The sequence below is a fragment of the Castor canadensis genome, chromosome 12, assembly GCF_047511655.1.
Source record: "Castor canadensis chromosome 12, mCasCan1.hap1v2, whole genome shotgun sequence".
Lineage (NCBI taxonomy): Eukaryota > Metazoa > Chordata > Mammalia > Rodentia > Castoridae > Castor > Castor canadensis.
This window is the reverse complement of record NC_133397.1, coordinates 124579290-124602456: the sequence shown is the minus strand read 5'-3', so window position 1 is coordinate 124602456 and position 23167 is coordinate 124579290. Positions and strand designations below refer to the sequence as shown.

Sequence of the window (23167 nt, the reverse complement as noted above, 5' to 3'; positions counted from 1 at the left end):
TCTTTTGCTAGAAATATTCTTTTTTTCCTTCACTGTGGGCACTGCAACAGAAAAAGTAACAGATGGATAAGTAAAAGGAGTAGTTTAAAATTCCAGACATTTTTTCCTTGGGATTTAAAAAAACAATTGTACTTACGGTATCCTGTGGATTTGTGTTTTGCTTTGTGGGGTTCTTCTGCCATGAATTTAATAGTTTAAGCAGCTGTCCTGTGCCCAAACTCAAAATAGATTCAATTTCTCTTGACTTAAACATTTTGTTCATAAGAAACGTGTCCTGAGGGTCTGTCTTACATATCTCTTTCACTCCCAGCTCTGCCTGGGCACTCAATAAATATTTGATTATGCTTAGAGCACTAACACCCTAGGAGCCAGAAGCCTGGAGAGGGCTTTGATTCACTTTTACTGAACTTGTGACCTTACTCAGACATTAATTATTTTTTATTCATGAATATGCAGAAATAATGCTTACTTTAAAAAAAAGTGTTTTGAAGACAATTTCATGTTTTTTAACTCCAAAACTTGTGCTACTGGAAATTTTGATAAGTTACAATATGAAATTGTAAACTTTTACAGAATATATAATGGTACCCTAAGACATATAAAGTATGACTAGCTTAAATTGTTTATAACAAAGAATTCTTTCTTTTTCCTAGCACAATGCAGTATCAGTATATTAAGTGCATTTTGATTTATTATAGATTTCTAGGTGTTGGAGTATGTAAGCCGTTTCTCTCTACTGATTCTTTTCCCAATTGTAAAGTCAATTAAATAGGAGGGATAAATGTCTCAACCATATCACCATTCAGCTTTCAAAGACATTCAGGCCCAAAGTAGTGCTTTCCTTTTTTTTATTTTGGTGGTACTGAAATTTAAACTCAGGGGCCTATGCCTTGAGCCATTCTTTCAGCCCTTTTTTGTGATGAGTTTTTTCAAGGTAGGGTCTCACAAATTATTTGCCCGGGCTGGCTTAGAACCATGATCCTCCTGACCTCTGCCTCCTGAGTAGCTGGGATTACAGGCATGAGCCACTTGTGCCTGGCAGTGCTTACCCTCTGTGACCACATTTAACATCGTTTTACTGCATATCATATAGTAGACACTGTCCTAATCATTTGCTTATACCAGCCAGTGAATAATCCTGTGCCGGAGGTAGTAGTTTAATCCCATTTTTATAGATGAGAAAATTGAAACCCGGGGAGTGAAGAAACAAAGGGTTACTACCGCTTTTGATGTCAAGTACCAGGTGGAGGGGAACCACAGTGAACAAGACTGACAGGACCCCTGCCCCTAAGGAGTTAGAGTCTAGTGGAAGGAGGATATTAAGTGGAAAGTTTATTAAGTGAATATGATAATTTTAGGTCATGATAAGTCAGAGTTATCTGATGGAGAACACCTGAAGGGACACAGAACTTTAGCAAAGCTGACCAGGGAAGGCTGTTCTAGAGAGGCAACCATAAGAGGAGAGCCAGTGATGAGAAGGAAGCAATTGGCCCAAATTCTGCAGCACCAGCACTCCACAAAGAAGGGTCCTTCACTGTCTGAAGTGAGAAGGGACTCAGCAGGTTCCACGAACCTGGGAAGACAGGGCTAGGGGCTGGGGCAGGAGGACTGAGAGCAGACAGAAGATGGACAGGTAGGCCTGGGGTGTGTACCTGTGTGATGGAGACTCCTGCACAGATATAAGTAGAGAAGGGCTATAATTTCACATTATAAGCTTTAAATTTTTTTATTTTTCAGTGACAGACTTACTGAAATGTTTCAAGTACAGCTGAAAGATCTTTTTACCATGATGCATTGGAGAGTAATGCTCATGACTCCTAAGTAGTGTGTGTTTTATGAACAAGAATGTTCTGCACAGCTGATCCATGCCTAGTGTCCAGTGCTTGGACCCCGTTCAAGGTTTGCCAGAGCTCTCTCATGTTCTGGACTGCGTTTCCTTAGACGTTTCCTCAGGCTGGAGCAGCTCCTCTTCCTTGCTTCCTTCCTTGAATATTATGCCTTTGAAGACGCGGGCTAGTTATTCTGCAGAATACCACCAGTTTTAACTTGTTAGATATTTCCTTATGATTAGGCTTAAATTATTAATCTTTGACTGGTAAGTGATGCTACAATCTTCTTGTTGCATTCTGTTAGGCAGCATGTGATCATTTACTTGTCCAATAATGAAAATGTACTCTTTGGTCATTTGATTACATATCACCATAAAATTATTCCTTTTCCCTTTGTCATTAGTATATTAGTAAATATTTATGGGGAGCGCTTTGCGACTATGTGATTATCCCATGCCTTATCCTACTTTTAAACTTTTGGTTTGTTTTTTAATTTTAGCATGTAGGTTTTGGTTCATTACTATCACTACTTATTTTGATATGTGGATTGTCTTTAGTTTGGCCATCTTCAACCTGTTGACATGTTTTGTTTTGTTTTTTGTGGTACTGGGGTTTGAACTTAGTGTCTCACTCTTGCTAGGTAGGTGCTCTACCACGTCAGCCACTCCACCAGTCATTTTTGTGTTGGGTTTTTTCAAGATAGAGTCTTGCAAACTGTTTTCTTGGGCTGGCCTTGCATGGTGATCCTCCTGATCTCTACCTCCTGAGCAGCTAGGATTACAGGTGTGAGCCACCAGTGGCCAGCTTGTTTTCATCATTTTTGAGCACTTGTTTGCTTCTGATGAACGAACATTCTGGGTTCCTATTGTACTTTAGCTGCCTCAGCCCTTAAGCCAGTCATTTCTCCAGTTAGCCTTGGCTCCTTGCAATGAAAAATTATATTTAGAATATAGTATTTTTGCATTAGATCTGTATATTGCCAGAAGATAATAACTAGAGAAGACCACAGTGGACAGAGCTAGGGGATATGTCTATAACAGTCTCTGCATTCCATCTGTTTTTAGTTTCCTGTGTATAGATAATCTTCCATTGATACCCATGAGGGTGGCTCTAGAACACCCTTCCCCTTGGATACCAAAACCTACGGATGCTCAAGTGCCTTATATAAAATGCATAGCATTTTCATTTCACTGTGTACTTCTTCCTATGTAGTTTAAATTATCTCTCAATTATTACAATACCTATTATAATGTAAATATTGTATAAATACTTGTCATATTGTATTGTTTAGGCAAAAATAAGAAAAAGGCAGTACATAGTACAGATGTCATTTTTAAAATTTTTATGGATATTTTTAATCTGTAGTCAGTAATTTATAACCCATGGCTGTATATTAAAAAAAAGAACCAGGTACAGTGGCTCATGCCTATATTCCTAGCTACTTGGGAAGTGGAGGTCAGAGGATTGTGGTTAGAGACCAGCCAAGGCAAACACTTAGTAAGACCCCCCCCCATCTCAACCAATAAAAAGTTGGGTGCAGTGGTGCACACCTGTTATCCCTGTTATATGGGAAGCCTAAATTGGAGGAACGACATCCATACTGGCCTGGGCATTAAAACAAGACCTTATGTGAGAATGACTAAAGCAGAAAGGACTGGAGGCATGGCTCAAGTGGTAGAGTGCCTGCCTATAGAGCGCAAGGCCCTAAGTTCAAACCCCAAAACTCCACCTCAATGAGTTTGAACCAGTGCTTCTAGTTTTAATGTAATTATCATAAGGACTCATTCTAGATTTCTTTCTTGCCATTTCTGACTGAGACATAGGCTACCATTATCCTTCATATTTGATCAGTGCTTACTTACTCAGTCAATGCCCCATATGTAACAACCCTTCTAGCCCTGTCCTCTCCTCTCCTAGGTGGAGGCACTCCTCAATTCCTCACTGCTTGTGGGAGAACCCATGGGAGCACCTCCAGGGTATACATGACACCCTTAAATCAGGTGAATGCCCCTGATGTTTCTCTCAGGTAGTTATCTCTTCTATGAAAGACCTAGTATTCCATGAGAAGTGACTCCTTGTACTGGATTTAATCAACCAACTATTAAAAAGGATTTTTTTTTTTGGTGTTCAGTAAAAGTTTATTTTAGTAAGGCAGTCCAGGGAACATAAGAAATGAGTGAAAAGGGATAGAGAGAGCAAGTAGCAGAGGAAATATGTGAATATTAACTCGACCTCACCATATCCAGGAGAAAGATTTTGTGTATAATGTAGTTGACCTCCAAATACATCATACAAGCCAAAACCAGAGGTTTTGTTGACACATAGACATTTGGTCCTCACGTCCAAAGTGTATCAGCAGTAAGATGCAGTAGGATTCAAGAATTTTCATTCCTAACACCTTGCCTTGTGTTGGTGCTTCTTCTGTGCAAATATTTTATTTTATTATGTGTTTTATTATAATATTATTTAATATTTATTATATTTTAATTGTTATATGTCATATTTTCACCTCATCATTTCTAATAGACTAATCATGGCATGGAACCAAGAAACCAACTGTTTCACAATTCCTATTTTGGGGGCATATGGTCAGTTCAGACTTGAAGCCACACATCTTCAATCTTGTCTTAGTCATGTACACATGTGCCATCCAGGAAACCTGGATATCTGCTTGATTCCCCCGTCCACACATTTGCGAACTTATTTCTCTGAAATTTTCCTTTAATGACATTTGTTTGATCACAGACATGGTCCTGTGTTTGATCAACATGAGAACAGAGGACCAGCAAATCACTTAAATAGAATGCCTCACTTAGGTCTGCTTTAAAAACAGTTCTTAAAATGGCAACACACTCTAAAACAGGGCTGGCGATGGTGTGGTTATTCTGTAGTGACTGAGATACCCAACACAGTTAAAATAGCCTGTGACTACCTGAGAGAAACACGGGGACATTAGCAGTGTAATGTACATAGCCCTATGGCAAGTAGCATGGATGTCAATAGACTTCTTTTTTTTTCCTTTTTCTTTTATTATTCATATGTGCATACAATGCTTGGGTCATTTCTCCCCCCTGCCCCCACCCCCTCCCTTACCACCCACTCCACCCCCTCCCGCTCCCACCCCTCAATACCCAGCAGAAACTATTTTGCCCTTATCTCTAATTTTGTTGTAGAGAGAGTATAAGCAATAATAGGAAGGAACAAGGGTTTTTACTGGTTGAGATAAGGATAGCTATACAGGGAGTTGACTCACATTGATTTCCTGTGTGTGGGTGTTACCTTCTAAGTTAATTCTTTTTTGAGTGAGGTTAGCCTGGCCCAAAAGACCAAAAATCGTATGTTCTCCCTCATATGTGGACATTAGATCAAGGGCAAGCACAACAAGGGGATTGGACTTTGAGCACATGATAAAGCGAGAGCACACAAGGGAGGGGTGAGGATAGGTAAGACACCTAAAAAACTAGCTAGCATTTGTTGCCCTTAACGCAGAGAAACTAAAGCAGATACCTTAAAAGCAACTGAGGCCAATAGGAAAAGGGGAACAGGTACTAGAAAAGGTTAGATCAAATAGACTTCTTCTTTAAGCAAGGATCTATTTTAGTATAGCAGGACAAAGTAGGAGAAACATTTCCTGGTTCCTGTGTAGGAAATGGGAGTAAGACTCCAAGACTTTTTGATCACATACTGTGTTAGCCTCCCATACTATTATTAGATAACAAAATACCCAAGATAGCCAAATGATAAGGAAGGAAGTTTTGAGTTGGCTCACAGCTCAGAGTTTTCAGTCCATGGTTGGTTGCCCTGTTGCTTTTGGGTCTGTGATGAGTCAGTTCATCAAGGTGGGAGCTTGTCATCTCATGATGGCCAGGCGGCAAAGTGAGAGAGCACATTCCCAGTGGCATAAGATTCCCTACCAGGCCCCACCTCTTAAAGGTTCTTCCACCTTCCAGTATTTCCACAGGCCTGGGAGCAAAGCCATTAGCATAGGAGCCCTTGGGAGGCACTCATCCAGACTCTCACAAACTCTGTCCCCACCTAACAACCTTTTAGCATATCTCAAAATATTTTTTAACTTATAAGTTATTTGTACAAGTATATTCATTTTGTCTGTATTATAAACTGTGCATATAAGTAGGTGCTAAAACTTCTGAATAAGAGTTGAATGGAAGTGGAAGTTCCTTCACGCAGCACCGTGAGCTGTCTCACCCAAGCCCTAAAGTTCATCGAGGGCACTTTGGAGTTTTCTGGTTGGATGAGGCTTGGGTGACAAGTCAGAGAATTGGCTTCTGTGAGAAATATGCTCACCTGTCCAAACGCATAGATGGACTCAGAGACACGAAGAGTGCAATGAAGTGAGACTTTACTGCTGGGAAGCAGATGCATCATAAGTGGTTACAACAAGCATTATAATACTGCCCAGTGTGCAAGACCCTCCCCTGGCTCCTCATTGGCTGAGTACATAGCGTGTACACTCCTCCCCTCTCCGTACATCACCTACATTTCCTGTTGGGGTGTTTTAAAAGATGCCTGTCTTGGGATTGGTCACATTTTAGAAGCCATATTTAAGTGGTATCTGCCTTCCTTTGTGGTGGAAGGTCTCCCTGTGATATGTGCTTTCTGGCACATACACAGTTTTTACCCGTTTCCTCCCATTTTAGTTCCCTTATCATTGGCCCTCCTCCAACATCCACTAACTGATACTCAAGCAAGTAGCCAGGGTTAAATGCCTTGCCTTGGAAATGGGCCACCACTGACTTTATTTCTAACAGTTCTAGGCAGAAGTTACAAAATTGATCCCTGAAACCTCAATAAACCTTGGTTTTTTTTCTTGTCAGTAAACTGGAAAAATAATATTTACCTGATAGTATATACCTTAGATTGAGAATTATATAGTTGAGATGTCATTTAAATAGAGAAATAAAAATTCTTTATTTAAATATAGCCTGTGAGGGTCTGTGAAAGAAATAAGTATAGGTTTTGACTTTGCAATTAAAATCTAATCTCAGAAAACCCAAGGGTAATAGACCATATTGTTATCATTTAATGCAGTGCCTGGCTTTTGCAGCATAAGGTATGTTCTTAAGAAAAATGCAGAACATTGCCATATTGAAGAGTTAGAAGACCTTGAACTTTTGTTGGTTGTTTTATTTCTAAGGTACGTCATTATTTCTTTTTAAGAGATTTTTATTGGTGGGATTCCTGGAGGGACCTGTAAAGAACTGAGTTGTCTTTGTCCCCATGTTCGGGGAGATCTCATTTCCTCCAGTGTTACCTTTTAAACAATTGGCTTTCTGAGCCTGCAATGCAACAAGAAGTCGTAATTACTCTCTGAAGGATGTTAATGCTGCTGGGAGGTGCTGGTTTCCGAGGTGATGTGCCAGCCGCATTTGTGGGTGTCTTATGACTCAATTTGTCATTTTTCAAGGATGCATTGTGTATTACTGAACAAGTTACATTTGGATAACAAAATTGGCAGTGGGTTTCAGAGAGAGAGATTTCCACTTTTTAGAAGAGTGTGTATTATAAAGCGTATAAAAGGCAGTACTTAGCGATCGCATGTACATCTGAGCGGCATTATTTAATCAAGCATTTACTTTCGTCAGACACATCTCACCTCTCTCACGAATCAGAAAATAATACAATTTTATTGTTAAGAGCCTTCTTCTCTCTCCCCTGCAATTTAATTAATGCTTGTTGAGAAGAGGTAGCTGTCAGATTAGAATTGAATTTCTTTGAATTTCCTATTGTCTACTGAGAAAGTGGCAATCTAAATCTTCTTATTTAGGTGTGTTATTTTCAAGAACTTTTCTAAATGATAATTTCCCAGCTTTTCTGATTGTGAAGAGAAATATTTAGCATTTGAATAAATAGATTGAATGGTTAAGGGTTTTTCCATAAAAGGAAATAATAGAGAAGCTATTTGAAAAGGGAAATGATCATGTTATTCTTAAGTAAGAACTATCATTCTCAAATTGTATTATTTTACTCAAAAAATTTGGAGATGTATGCACAGGGGTAGATACATTTTAGGTTTTTGTGCTGTTTGCAAGTGTAAAAAAATAAACCTTGAAAACCAGTAGGAAAACAAGATTTATTGCTAACATTTCCTTTCCAAATATTTGTCAAATATTTATCAAATTCCCATCTAATAAGAGCATTGGAGGTAACTATAAAAAAGAAGTGTGGCCACTGCTAGCAGAGCTCACATTCCACCAGGAAAGTCAAGAAAAAGAACACAATTGCTTATCCTAATGAATGGTAAGGAAATGAACTCTGGTCTGAGAACAGGAATAATAATAATAATAAAATATAAGGGCTGTCATTTAGCTGAATTGAAGAGAACTGGCTAGAAGATTTAAAATAGAATGACTGTTTAAACACTTTGCTGTGTATTTAAATCTCCTTTAATGTCTCTCAAAAATGTTTAAAGTAGTTTTCCTAAAGGATCTTCTGTTTAAATCTTTGATTAAATTTACTTTATAAGGAGCTCACTTTTTTGGTTCATATTTACCATAAATTTTGTACAGTAAAACATTTTGTCTAACTTTGGTTTTTGGCCTGAGGATAGAAATGTATAGAACTTTTGTTTATTCATCTTATATGCAGCAATTTTTCTAAATGATCTTTACTTTTAATAATTTTGTAGCTTCTGCATTTTTTTCTCTATTGAAAAATCCTATCATGGGTGCATGTTGGTGATTTTATATGATTTATTCAATAACTATACCTTCATGTTTATTTTTTCATTTATTATTAAGCTGGCAAAAAAACCCATGATAAAGTTATTAATGATGGAAAATGCTTATATTATTCCCGATTGTAAAGTAAATACTTTCAGAATTTTTATCTCACTAATAATGGATGTTTATTATAGTGTTTTCCCTGTATACAGTATTTCTGATCAGATTAGGAAATTTCTTATCTACACTTTTTTGATAAGAGCTTGATTTACATAAGTCAGTTTTATATTTTACAGTTTTCTGTACCTATGCAGATAATATGACTTCTCTCTTGTCTTCTCTTATTGTGGAGACTTAACATAAGTGAGTTTCTCATTTTAATCACTGTTTGATCCCTGGGATAGAACCAATCTGGCCATTGCTGGATTTGGCTTGCTCACAGTTTTTTGTTTTTGCTTGGACTTCTGTGTTTACATTTTTTAATAAGAACGATTTAGAATTACCTTGCTGTACCAGAAATGTCAGTTTTCCTATGAAGGTAATGTTAACCTCATACATTTCCACACAGGAGACTATGTGTGAAATTGTCATTATATGTTAATAAGAAATAATTCGTATAATTATGTATCAGGACCTGCTCTCATAAACTGTTAGGATATTGGAAAGATTCTCCGTTTTAGCTGTACTGTCCTTGTACCCTTACTACTGTACTTATAAGTAAAGCCAGTCACAAGTATGGCCTGGTACGGGGCTCATGCACTGTTCCTAGCTATCCAGGAGGCTGAGATCTGGAGGTTCAATATTCAGGCCAGCCCAGGCAAAAAGTTTGCAAGACCCCCATCTCAACTAGCGACTAGGCAGAATGGGGCACACCTGTTATCTCAGCTACTTGGGTGAGACAGATAGGAGCATTGCAGTCCAGGCTGACCAGTGCACAAAACGAGACCCTATCTCAATAATAACCAAAGCAAAAGGACTCAAGTAATAAAATTCCTGCCTAGCAAGGCCCCAAGTTCAACCTCATGTACCACCAAAAAAACTCCACAAAAAGCCACAAGGAAAGTCACAAGTGAGAAAAGGGATGCTTATTTTCACTAGTCCTAGATTATAATATGGGGGTAAGTGATGAAGGATTGATGATTAAATAGTCAACAGAGATATTTCTTTCTTAGACAGGTAAGTGAATGTCTCCCTAGATTTCTTTGTAGTAGTGCCAGGTAGGAGGGATTGAACCAACTTTGATTGGCTGGGTTTTTTTCTATTGTTGTAGTTCATTTCATAGAGAAATAAACTGTAGGGAAGCTGCTTTCTTTACCCTCATTTTCATAAATGATGCTTGGACAACAGTTGATAGTCATGGCAATTACCTCCTCTAAAATTATGCCAAAGTAGATGAATTATTTGTTACATACATACATCAGTATTCAGTCCATGTACTTCTAACAGATATTCTGCGTGGCATAATTCCAACATTTTTGCCAGAGGGTTTATTTTCTGGCATCTAAGGAAGTTGAAATATATACCCCAGTAAATCTGAGAGCCATCAGGGAGAACTATGCAAGTCAAGGATCTTCAAGATCTCCAGTTTTAAAAGTTTCAAGTGAGTGCAACTACCCCGTCATTTCTTTATGTTAACTCACAAGTGTTTTTCTCTGAGCTCTTTAAGACATCTACAGGATTGCACCGTGTTTATTCATGACTTTAATAGTCCTCTCCTCCAATCGTGGTTAGAGGAGTCCCATTTTGAGAAATAAATTTAAGCCCTCCATATGGGTCTCATTGTGGAACTACTCATTTTTGTGAGGACTTTTTTGATGCTAAGTGAAGATTTGCCTCTATAAAGAAAATGTTTCAGAAATTGAAAGAGGGGAAACATTTCACTAGAGAGGTCCTTCGTGGTACTTAGCACAGTAAGTGCTCAACGCATAGTTGTTTGTTGCATTCATATATTTTCTTAAAAAATGATCTTTACTAAGAACTCACAGAGATGTTTGACACTATAGTGGGTTTTTGCTTTTATTTTTCTTACCTTGCTAGACAAGATTTTTGCTTTTGTTTTTGTTTTTTAATTGTTTTGGCAGTACTGGAGTTTGAACTGAGGGCCTCATGCTTGCTAGGCAGGCCCTGTTCCACTTGAGCCACTTCACCAGCCCATAGACAAGATTTTTGGATTAGTAAGAAGTGTGCTCTAAAATACTTTCAGAGCTGGGGAAAATTGTTCATAGGTATATTTTGTCAGAGAGCTTTATCATTCTGTAATTTGCAAGATATTAATACTTCTTGGATTAGAGAAGATAGTTTGTTACAGTTACATGGCAGCTCAGATCTTTAAAACAGAGCTAATTTCAGGTCTGGTTTGGAAAAGGGCTTTATAGAAGAGCCTTACTTAGGCTGTTTGCCTTGTGACTCTGTCCAGACTAGCCATTGACACTCTTATGTCTACTGGGGATTTGAGGGAGCTTTCTGACACATTAAGAAAGTAATACATTGGTTCTATTGGTGGAACCAGAGTTTTGGACCCAAGACCCAAACTCCTGAGATTCCATATGCCAAGTTGGATACCCGCCCCTAAACGCCGGAAAGAGGCATGGTGAAGGCAGAGAAAGGAGGTTTATTACATGGTTCCGGACATGCCATGGGAAGGGGCGGAATAAGCACTCAGCTCATCTTCAGGCTTTTTCAGGGTACAGACATGAGCTATAGGTTTAATAATCAAAAGAACTGGGGGCAGGGGACAAGAGGTATGCATAGCTAAGCAGTTCAGTCACAGGTGTGTTCTAGTTGGTCATTATCTCAGTCTTTGTTCTGGGAGAAGTTCTGGAAAGGTTCAGAGTTGTTAGCTGGAGCCAGGCAGGTGGTCCATCCTGTGGAAGGTCTACTGTTGGTAGTAGTTTCTGTCCCTTGTCATGAAGATATTATCATTTGTCTTTCCTAGAATCCAAGGTGATGGCAAAGTGACTGCCAAGAAAATGGCTTAGAGTGTACAGATTCCAAGACATAGGACAAGTGAGCAGGCAGATTCTGCCAGGGTGTTTCTGATGCTGTAGCCACAGTCCTAGGCCAGAGGCACCACTCCTGGGGTCCCAGTGAACCAGGACCAGCCATCTGTCCCAAAAGGCCAATTGAAGAGATGAAGGCTAGTTAAGACAGGAAAGGCATTTATTCTCCGTGTGGTCTCAGGATGGAGAAAAGCAGCACTCTGGTGGCTGGAAGTCTGCACCTCCAAGGGACTAATAGCCTTGGGGTTATAAAGCAAGGGTTGCAGCTTGCACAGCTGGCAGTCATAGTCAGGGTCTGGTCTAGCTGGTCATCATTTGAGGATTGGTCAGGCAGGGCTTTGTCAGCAATAAGAAAGTCTCCATTGCCTGGTGGGCAGTTTCAACTCTGTTGTTTTTTTTTTTTTTTTTTTTTTGCATTTTATCATTTTTACATTTACTCACATCGGTTTCAACTCTTGTCACTGGATGTTTCTCTATCAGACCTATCGTTCCTGGAATCCAAGGTGAGTGCAGAAGAGAATGGCTCAGGTAAAAGGACAAGTACGAGCTTTTATCTTGCTTTTATTTAGGCTTCAGGCCCAAATAAAAAGTTTGTGCTTTTATCCAAAGCATCTCCTAAGTCCTTATTACAATACCCTAACAATGCCCCTTCATAATCACCCCCGGGGCCGCTCTAATCCTTGGAAGTATTAAGTCCCAGCCCTGTTGCTAGTACGTTATGTAAGATAACCCTGTGAAGTGAGTGCTTCTTTCTTATTTTGCCAGTGAAGAAACCTACCTTTTCTGAGGTCTGAGCTAGGATTTGCATGTTTGGAATTTTAGAGCCTGTGCTTCATATCACTGACCTACGTGCACATTTATGAAAAATTTAAAGCTCAGGCAAAAGGGGATTGGAGGAGGCAAAACCCTTTAAATATTTATTAAAATAATTTCATCTCCCTGTCTCCTCATGTATCCATCCTGCCTCAGAATCTGAGTTTTGATTTAGAGACAAAGGCGTTTATCACCCCTGAGGCACAGACTGCCCCCTCCCTTCCAGCAGGGGCACATCTTGCTCCCTGCATAGAGGAGAGCACTGAACACGTAGCGATGACCTGGGAATGAGGATGTCACCTCATCTGAAGTGACACTGACTACATCTCATTGTTTACTTACCTATATTTATGTGTACCTTAATTTCATCAGGTAAATATTTAGTGCAATAATAAGTATTTATTGGATATGAAACCAGAATTTTGGAAACAAGGCCCAAACTCCTGAGATTCCAAATGCCAGGTCCAGCCATCCTCCCCTTAATGCCAAATAAAAACCAGGTGAAGAAGGTTTATTATAGTATAGGGCTCAGTACACACTGTGAGAAGAGTCAGAGTAAGCACTCAGCTCATCTTCAGTCATCTTCAGGATACAGACATGAGTTGTAGGTTTAAACAGACAAAGAACTGGGGGCAGGAAATAAAGGGCATATGCAGTTAAACAGTTCAGTCACAGGTGTGTCCTGGTTGGTCATTATCTCAGTCTTTGTTCTGGGAGTGGTTCAGGCGGGTGGTCCATCCTTAGGAAGGTCTACTGTTGAAGGTAGTTTTTGTCCCTTGTCATGAAGATATTATCAGTTCTGTCTTTCCTGAAATCCAAGGTGATTGCAAAATGACTGCAAAGAGAATTGGCTTAGAGCACAATTCTAAAATTGCGAGAAATATGCTCACCTGTCCAAACTCAAAGAATGGACTTAGAGACATGCGGAGTACAGTGGAAGCAAGACTTCAATGGCGGTCTTACAAGATCCGGTACTCAAAATGGTTACAAGTATTATATTGTCTAGTGCATAAGTCCCTCCCCCAGTTCCTCATTGGCTGAGTACTATGGGGTGTACATTCTTTTCCCAGACTCACCTAGATTTCCTATTTGGTTCTTTAAAATATACCTCTGTTGGCATTGGTCAAATTTTAGAGGCAGATGTTAGGTGGTATCTACCTCCTTTGTGGAGGGAAGGTCTCCCTGTGATATGTGCTTTCTGGCACGTACACAGTTTTTACCCATTTCCTCATTCTATCATGATTTGCCCCTCCCAGTTTAAGTTCCTTTATCATCCTCAAACTGATGTATAACCAAGCTGCCAGTGTTAAATGCCTTGCCTTGAAGTGGGCTACCACTGACTTTATTTCTAACAAAATGAAGAAGAGATGTCATGCTTTTCTCCTACTTTTAATTTGTGGCCAGAGTAAGGAATTCATGTTTTTGAGCTAAAACAGTTTGAGCACCTCTTTCAGTTATAAAGATCTATCTCTTTTTGAATGGGGATTTTTCACTCCAAATATACTGATTTCTTAAAATTTAGTTTGTGGAGAACTACTTTATTGTATTAAAAAGAGAGAGAGAGAAAGAGAGCTTAATAGACTCTAAGTCCAATGCTCAGGTGAGAGAAGAAGGAACGCCCAGTGCATTGTGGATCTTACATCCCTCCTGCACAGGAAACGGGATGGAATTGACTCCTCTTCATCATTCATCTCTGTGCCTTTGGTCACGCCTGGCCCGCTGTCCACCACAAGAAGTAAAGATTTTGAAGTAAGACTTTCTATCATACCCCACTTCAAAATAAAGATTTGTTGAATAAATGAATATTTACACCAAATTTATTTCCTTCTTATTGAAGGTAATAAGAAGCTGCATTTTAGTGGGAAAGAGCATAAACAAATAAAATTAAACTCTTATGTAGAAAAAACCTTAAATTGAGTTTGCCAAACAGTTTGAGAGAGGAAAAGTCTTGTGGACCACTAGCCTCCATTTGATGAAGGAGTGAAGTGTTGCTACAGGGACCCACATCACATGCCAAATCTGGTTTTTATGTTACTGAGGGAAAAGCAAGCAACTTCCAAGAGCTACAGAGAAAGCCAAGAGCCACTGAAACTGGAGTTTTAGACCCAAGGCTCAAACTCCCGAGATTCCATGTGCCAGGTCTGACCTCCCATCCCTGAACACCAAATAAAGAGGCATTAATGGTGAACGCAGAGAAAGGAGTTGTATTACATGGCTGGGGACAGGCCATGGGAAAAGGCAGAGTAAGCACTCAGCTGTCTTCAGCCATCTTTGGGATGCAGACATGAGCTATAGGTTTCAGTAGACAAAAGAACTAGGGGCAGGAGACAAAGGTATGCACAGTTAAACAGTCACAGTCACAGCGGTATTCTGGTTGACCATTATCTCAGCCCTTATTCTGGGAGAGGTTCCAGAGTTGTTATCTGGAGCAGGCAGGTGGTCCACCCAAAGGAGAGTCTGCTGTTGGGATTAGTTTTGGTTCCTTGTCATAAAGATGTTTCTTCCTGGAACCCAAGGTGATTGCAAAATGACTGCAAAGAGAATGGCTCAGAGCAAAGACAGACACAAAATGGAGGACAGATGTCATGTTTTTCTCCTGCTATCAGTTAATTTGTGGACCCAAGAAGGAGTCAGTGCTTTTCAACAAAAGCAACTTGAGCACCTCTTCACACAGCATGTCCTGTATGGCACACAGTACTGGACTGATCACAGAAGATCCTCATAAATGGTAACTTAGCCATAAATTATTAATCAGCTCTGTGCTACAAACATGGTAGAGCACAGTTCAGTTTAAAAATTCTTCCCTTCACAAATTCAAGGCATCTCTTGTGAAATTTCTATCAGGTTGTCCTTGCTGCATCAGAGACAAAGAAACCCAAGGTCAAGAGCGAGAGTGTAAAGGACATCGAGATGCTTGTCATCTCCTTAATAACAGAGGTGATGTCACTCCTCTGACTGGGCCGACGGCTCCCCATTTTTTGTACCCATCCTTGTAAAAGTCATCTTTAAGGGCACTTTAATCTCTATGAAGAAAATTGTAATTATTTCAAGATATTTAGTGTTAAATCAAATGTATGTAGCCTGGCTACATTGTATCTACCTTTTATTTACTTGACAAGTGTATAATAATCCTATTTACATAATTTGTCTCCATATTTTAGTTACTATAAAATTTAGAGTTTCACATTTGTGGAATATGCTGTTTTGAAAATTAAGAATCTTTTCTATATTGTATTTGATCCTCTAATCTTGTGAGAAAATTATTCTCATCTAGTAAGATTTTATTTATAAATAAATACATATTTGTGATTTCATTTCCAAGATAACATTTTGTCAGAAAATAAAACATTCTCTTCTAAAATGCTAAGGTATTGTCACTTTAATCTTTTGACGAAGTTGAATTTTTACTTTTCATGTTTTAATCATTTCGTTAAAAAGCTAGTAAGTTATCCATCTTTGTCTAGATTTATGTAACATTTCTCTAATGTTAGGTCTGTTTCTAATGGTCATATTTATGTGTGATGGTATTTTCTTGCAAATTTAAATTTGTAAAGGTAACAGAACATTAAAATCTATAATAGCTATTAAGGAAAATTATTAAAATACTGTAGAGTTTTGAATGGGATTCAGCTCAAGTCAATGTTGAGAGTGTAGGAAGGAAAACCTTCAATGTGAGTAAACAGGTACTTCAAATATTAGTAAAAAACAAACTTAGAGTGTAATGCCTACTTATGAAAATGATCCTCTGAGGCTGTGGGTAGAAGGTAGGTTTTGTTTTCTAGCAATAGGAATCATCTTAGATTCATGATCTTGTTGCCCTCTCTCAGGAAAAATAATTTTTAATTAAAAACTGCTTCAAGTTTAATCCTACTTTTTTTTCCTACAACAGAGGGAGAACCTCCAAAATTTAATAATCCGATTTTTTTGTAAGATTAATTTAGTCCCATATGCCTCAAGAAACTATGAGTTCATTAGATGGTCTGTTTTTCTTACAGCATCCATCATATGCTCATCCATAGAAGGCAGGAACTTTCCAATGTGAACTTCTTCTAAATTAGTATAAAGCCACTTGGGAAGTTTCAAAGCTTAAATGTAATCCTCACTGCTGTTGATCTCCCAGAATTGAAGCTTGTGCCCTTCATGTAACTGAATGGGTTAAATGTTTGTGTAATGGTCTGCCTTATCAGGCAAGACCGGACAGATTGAGACAGTGAGCATCTGTATCACTACTGTTGCCTTCAGGCCTTCATCTCCTCCCCACCCTACCCCACCTGCTGTACCAGCTCACCTTATCAGCAATACAGACTTCTCCCAATACCTACATCCAGACTTTCCTGACTCTGTCTCCAGCATTTTAGTCTCCTCAGTTTCCATGCATCTGGAATCTGAGTGTTATTACTACCCCCTAAGAGTTATTTCTTAGACTCCTTCAGGAACTCCACTTGTATTAAAATCCAGACACCTCAGGAAAGCTCCTTTAGGAGCTGTCAGCCACCTGCCTTCCTGTCCTCATCTTTTGCCATTCCCTACTCATTCTCCAGGTACCAACTCTAATGAGCCACCTGCAGTTGTTCAGGAACTCAGAAATAAGCCTGCTTCTGTGAATTGACACCTGCAGTTTGCTTTGCATGAAATTCCCTTCATGTCTTCTTTATCTAGTTGCTTTTTATTTCTTCCCCTCTGCATGAGCTCGCAAGGGTGAAGTCTACTCCTTCACTTTCTCTTTGACCTCATAACACAGACTAGATAGGTGCTGAGCTAATGCTGCCAGGTGAGAAAGTTAGTGGGAGGGAACCAACCCTCTGTATTGCCTTCCTTGGTTGTCTCTTTGGTCTCAATTCAGGTTAACTGCTCTTCTTCCTTCCCCTCCTCCTCCTTTCTCTTCCAACCACCCCTACAGAACTGTGTCCCAGCAGTCTCTCTCAAGTACCACTCTGAGCTGGTCAGAACCTTCAGTGGTTTACCTTTTCCTGCTGAATCTGTTTCATGCTTTCTGCCATTTCCACCCTCTAGTGGTCAGTCTCCCATCTTTCTTCCCAACTGCATTTCTGACATTTCTCCTTGTCTCCTCCAGACTCTACAGCAGCCTCTGCTCATTTTCTGACCACACCATAGCATACCATCACTGTGGCTGTGTTCACACTTACTCTCAGCCAGGTGTTTCCTTGGCCAAGTGAATTAACAGGAAAAATGTTCACACCCCACAGTCAGAATTAATCTATCCTGTACCTAAATATTCCACTTTGAGTTTTTTCCTTCATGGTGGTACATACCACATTCCGCTTCTTATTAGATCCTTTGGGTTTTGTTACATTTTTGCATATTTGCTTCTTAACAGGTTCTAATCTCCTTGGGATAAGAGCTGAGTCAGTTCATCACTCATGCCTGGTCCTCTTCAGTCAGTGTAGATAGAAAATGTACTTTGGCAAGACTTGGCGTGAATTCCTGTTACAGCACAAGTAACTGTAATCTCTTTCAGTTCTTTCTCCCAGCTTGTAATAGGAAGATAATAAAGCCCATTTTACAACATGCTTATGCAGATTAAATGAAATAATGTATGCAAAGCGTGTAGCTTAAAAGAATGGCCCATTGCAGAAATGCAATAATTGGTCATTATTACTGCTGTTACTGTTTCTGTAGACAGGGAACACTGGAAGGTGGTATGGTTTTGTTTGAGCTCAGTATTAAGGACTTTCATTTAATTACGTGGTTAATTTCTAGTTGAATATAACTGAAGGTAAAAATTACCCATTAGCCTTGCTATAAAATACAACCTTTTCTTTTTAATTTCACAATCTTCTGCTACTACTTATTCTGGTGTTATAACATTTTGCTGGCAAAAATGGTTGCTTGCTTCTTCAGTTTTTCCACTGACAGAGGGCTGAATTGTTACCAGTATTTATGAAAAGAAGAATGATGTAAGCTTCAAATCACCTTTTTTCAATCTCTTCCATGCTGCTTTGAAATAGAGAGTATGAATTGAGTTTCCAGTGGTTACAGTTATTGAAACCTCTGCCTGGTTTGGGGGGGACACTGGAGCACTAGAGGGGCTTCTTTGGCCTGGCAGGTTTCTAACACATTTCATTTTCCCACTTTGGTTAACGTTGGTTGAATACCACAGCCTGAACCTTTGGAAGATTCAGAATGCCTAGTCCTTATACCGAGAGAGGGAGCGAGAGACAGAGAGAGAGAGGGAGAGAGAGAGGGAGAAAGGAGAATGAAAGTGCTGAAGTTGAAGTGAACTCAGGGAAAGGACATCGACTTATGTTATGCTTTTACAGAGTGTTAGAACGATATAGCTCAGATAATTCCTTGAATTAGGTATTATCAATTAGCATTTCTACAAATTGGGATTATATGAAGATGGTTCATTGTGAGCAAATACTTGTTTCATTCCTCTTTTCCAACTGAAATAATGAAGAGCTCACCAAAGAAAGAGAAAAACCACTCAGAGCTATGAAAAGTACCAAGAACTGGTCATCCATAATTAAGCATAGGTGCCATCTTCCACACTGGTGAGAACAGATTCAGGAATAGCTCTGGAAATAAATGTCAGACCTAGACACTGGCAGAAGAATGACAGTTGCCAGAGACCAAAATATCAGAAGAGGAGAGAGGCTCAGTGCCAGTTTCACCAACTAATAGCCCAGTGGGAAATAAGAATATGATGGTGGTGGTGGTGGTGGTGGTGACAGGGAACATTTAGTAGGCAAACTTGCAGGCACCATGTGAATCAATCAGTGCTTTTTATTTCATATAACTTTCTTTAAAATCCCTATAAAATAAATACTATTATTTTATATTTACTTTATAAATGTAGTAGAACTTCAGTATATAATCTCACCCAATGTCACCTAGCCTGTAAAGGACAGGCTAATCTGAGTTTAACCCACTTCATTTCTCTTACTGCCAATACTGCTACATACAGCTCCAAACCTTTGTAAGTGAGAGTGGGTTAGAGAAGACCCCCTTCTTCCTCTTCTCTAGCAAAGTAGCAGCTCTGGGTCAGAGCAGGACCACCCACCTGCCTGGCCACCACTTCCACAGACTTAATGTGGGGAGAGTTAGGGATTGACAAAGGACTACTCTGCTGTAAATCCATTGTGGCGGTGAGACCATTCTACACTTTATCAGAAAGAAGAGGGAGAGACTATGGAGTTTCTGTGCCTCTAAAGCCAGTTTTCTGGGCAGCCCCTTTGTGGGTCACCCCACTCCCATGCATAGTGATTATAGCCTGCAAAGCCTAAACAGAGGACAGAAGCAGTGTGGTCACAGTTGGTAGATGTGTTCTAATCCCAGATGCTGGAGAAACATTTCATTAAGAGTTAATAATTTCTATTTGATGATGCAAATTACTGGACTCCACCCCAGAGCCCAAGGAATGAGGCTTCTCATACCCTCTGAGCTTTTTCTAGCAGACACAGGTCCTATTTGTGCTTGGCTTTTTAACAATTTTACTTTTAGCTCACCCACTACCACCCAAAGCCTATCATTATTTATTATTCAATTAGCATCTCCTGTAGACATGTTCTCTAAGATTTAGCAAAATAGTTGCCCAAAAGATTACATACTCAACACACCAAACAAGAAAGTAAAAACTCAAAATATACAACAAACAAACCATAACAGTCAACCTTACCACTAAAATATATCTCTCATAGGTAATAAAAGGATGTCTGTGTGTGTGTGTGTGTGTACCAAATATCTATTCTTAGGGAAATAAAGATGCAGAACAAAGAAGAAAATTTCATATTAAAAAAAAAAGCTAATTCAAGCGTTGGCAATAGTTTATTTTATTGATTCTAAGACGTTCTCCCACTGTTGCCTCTTTGAATGCTAATGTTTTACAAATTCATTGAGTCACTAAGTGGTGGTAATGTATAATGTCTCTTTTATTTTGTTTTTTTGGTGGGACTGGATTTTGAACTTAGGACTTCATGCTTGCAAAGCAGGTGCCCTATTGCTTGAGCCACACCTCTAGTCCAGTAATGTCTCTTCAAACAATGAGAGAGATGGTGTCACTTCTGATCAAATCTTCCCATTTTTGGAGCTCGCTCAATAAATGCCTGTCCCTCATCATGCACTGTGTGGCTCACTGTGATCTGATCGCCCACTGCTTCTCTGACCTCCTGCCCTGGGATATGTGCTGTTCTTTTTCAACCCACTACAGCAGTGCCAGGCTGCTCTTTGTAGACCAGCCAGCCATGCTTCCACCTTGGACAATGCCCTGTGGTTCCCTCTGCCAGGACCTCTTTTCCCACTGAGAATCCGTGGTTCACTCTTTATTCATGGTCTTTTCTTATTTAGGTTTTCCTTGTTCACCTTGTCTAAAATTGTGGCATCCTATTATTGCCTCTCCTTTCTGCTTCATTTTTCTGTTTTGCTTTTATTAGCAGCTGATGGTTCATATTTTATTTATTTTGCTTCTAGTCTGTCTCTCCCCAAGAGAGTTCAAGCTGTGGAAAAGCAGGAATTTTGGTCTGTTCTGTTCTTTGCTGAGTCTCCAGCTCTTAGAGGAATGCCTGATACAGACTGAGCTCCTGATAAATATATACTGAGCATTTGAATAAATAGATACATATGTAAAGTATTTATGCTAGACCTAAAGAATAGGTCAGTGGATTACATGCTCAAAGGTTGGTGGGGAAGGTGGGAAAGAGTGTCAGTCTCGTGCTAAGCCTGTCTAATGGAGCATAGACTAGGGGTCAGACATCTTGAGCTATACACCTGCCTCTCTTACCATCTGCCTAAGTGAAATTACACAAATTAATCTCCTGGGCCTCCAGATTGAACAACATAATCTTGACAGTACTAGGATTTGAACTCGGGGCCTCACGCTTGCTAAGCAAGCTCTTTACCACCTGAACCATTTTGCCATCCCTTTGTGTGTGTTGCATATTTTTGAGATAGGTTCTCACTTTTTGCCCAGGTTGGCCTCAAACTGTGATCCTTCTGATCTCAGCCTCTTTGAGTAGCTAGGGGTGAGCCACCAGCACCGAGCTGAATGTAATCTTTATGGATGACACATGTCAGCTAATAGAATTTTTGGCTAAAAACTGAGGCCCATACCTGGGAAGCTATAGTGAATGAAACCATATTTCTCAACATAAATAATTATTATCACAGAAACAATACTAATGACAATGTTAGCACAGAAGAATTTTTTAAGGTAACTTGTTCAATTTCCTTTGTTTTGTAAATACTGGGATTGCAGTCCAGGCTTTGAGAGACTTGGCCAAAGTCAAGTGCTAGGGTGGCAGACCTTGGAAGTCTGCTCAGGAGCCCTGCCTGAGTCAGTGTGCTTTTGACTTTAGGTGGTAAAGGTGGCAAATGTATCTTTCAAAAGAAGAATTATTCTTGTTTGTCTTTTTGTGACCCACTTCAGCTTACAGAGGAGATTGGAAAACTTGAGGATAAAGTGGAATGTGCTAATAATGCCCTGAAAGCAGATTGGGAAAGATGGAGACAAAATATGCAAAACGACATCAAGTCAGCCTTCACCGAGATGGCCGAAGACAATATCCACTATTATGAACAGGTACCCGGTGATTTCTAAAAGGTTATATTCTCTTTTGCTTTCACCCACTCCTATTATCAAAGGACTCTGTGTGCACCTATGGAAATATCACAGTGAAATCCCTTTGTACAGTTAGTATTTCCTGAGAGAGAAAGAAATATATATTTTTAAATTTTTTATTATTATTATACTGGGGGTACATTGTGACATTTATCAAAGTTCTTATTATATGTTAGAGTTGAATTCACTCCCTCCGTCATTCTCTTCTGTCTCGCCTTGCTCCATGTCTGGAACAGTTTCAGCAGGTCTCATTTCTCCATTTTCATACCTGAGTACACAATAGTTCCACCACATTTATACCCTCCCACACCTGTCCTCATATCCTCCCCCTCCCACTGGTGCCAGCTTTCAGACATGACCTGCTTTACCTTCCTGTTCTCTGTTTTTCAAAAAAGACATTTTTGTTTAAGATACCTATTCAGGGAGTTTCCTTGTGATATTTCCACGTATATTTGTATTGTAACCCTCTTATTTTTCTCCTTTCTACTCTAGTCCTCTTCTTATGGTGATTTTAACAGGTTTTAAAATTCTATATTCATTCTTGTACAGGAAATACATCCACCATATTCACCTATTTAACTTTCTTCTTTTACCCTCTCTCTCCCATTAGTGACCAGAGGAATCTATTTTAGGAAGAGTCAAGTAAAGGAACTGGGGGCCACACTGAAAATTCTCTTTGGTGGCAAGTTCCAGTGGAGTTACCAATTGCCATTTTGTCCTTCACAAACCCTTGATGATACTTTCTGATGGTTCATCTATCTTACCTCTCCCTTTTCTTCTTTTTCCTTTATTATAAAGCCTTTGCAAAGGAAAGGAAAGGAAAGGAAGAGAGATTTGAATGAGCAGAAAGTCATGTCAGGGTCATGACTATTCAGAAAATCAACGACAGAGGGCTTGCTATTCTGCCCGAGGAAGAGTAGCAACAATTGGGGAGGGGGAAGGGAGGGGCCGGAAAAGAGCCTAGTCATCATTTTCCTTTTTGAATGATCGTTTTTCACTTTACAACTAACTTCCTCAAGGAAGTTACTTTCTCAAATGATCTTACAATCCTGGCCCTTTTCTCTACCTTGCATGTTCTAAAAATACTTTTACTAGGAAGAATATTTTATTTATTTATTTTTTAAATTTTTTTAAATTATTTTTTGTCATATTGTTGTAGTGGAGGGGTGCATTGTAACACTTACAAAAGTGCTTACAATATATCTCGGTTAAATCCACCCCCTGGGAAGAATATTTTAAATATACATCTTTAACCATATCTCTGGCTAA

At 39.3% G+C, this 23167-nt stretch overlaps 1 protein-coding gene across 1 annotated transcript in view; it reads left to right on the top strand.

Moving 5' to 3' along the window:
- Positions 1-23167, top strand: part of Snx7 (sorting nexin 7) — an 85443-nt gene that overhangs the window by 42878 nt on the left and 19398 nt on the right. The window contains exon 8 of the mRNA XM_020187148.2: positions 21707-21859. Within this exon, the coding sequence (XP_020042737.2) occupies positions 21707-21859 (153 nt within the window). The remainder of the gene's footprint in view (positions 1-21706; positions 21860-23167) is intronic.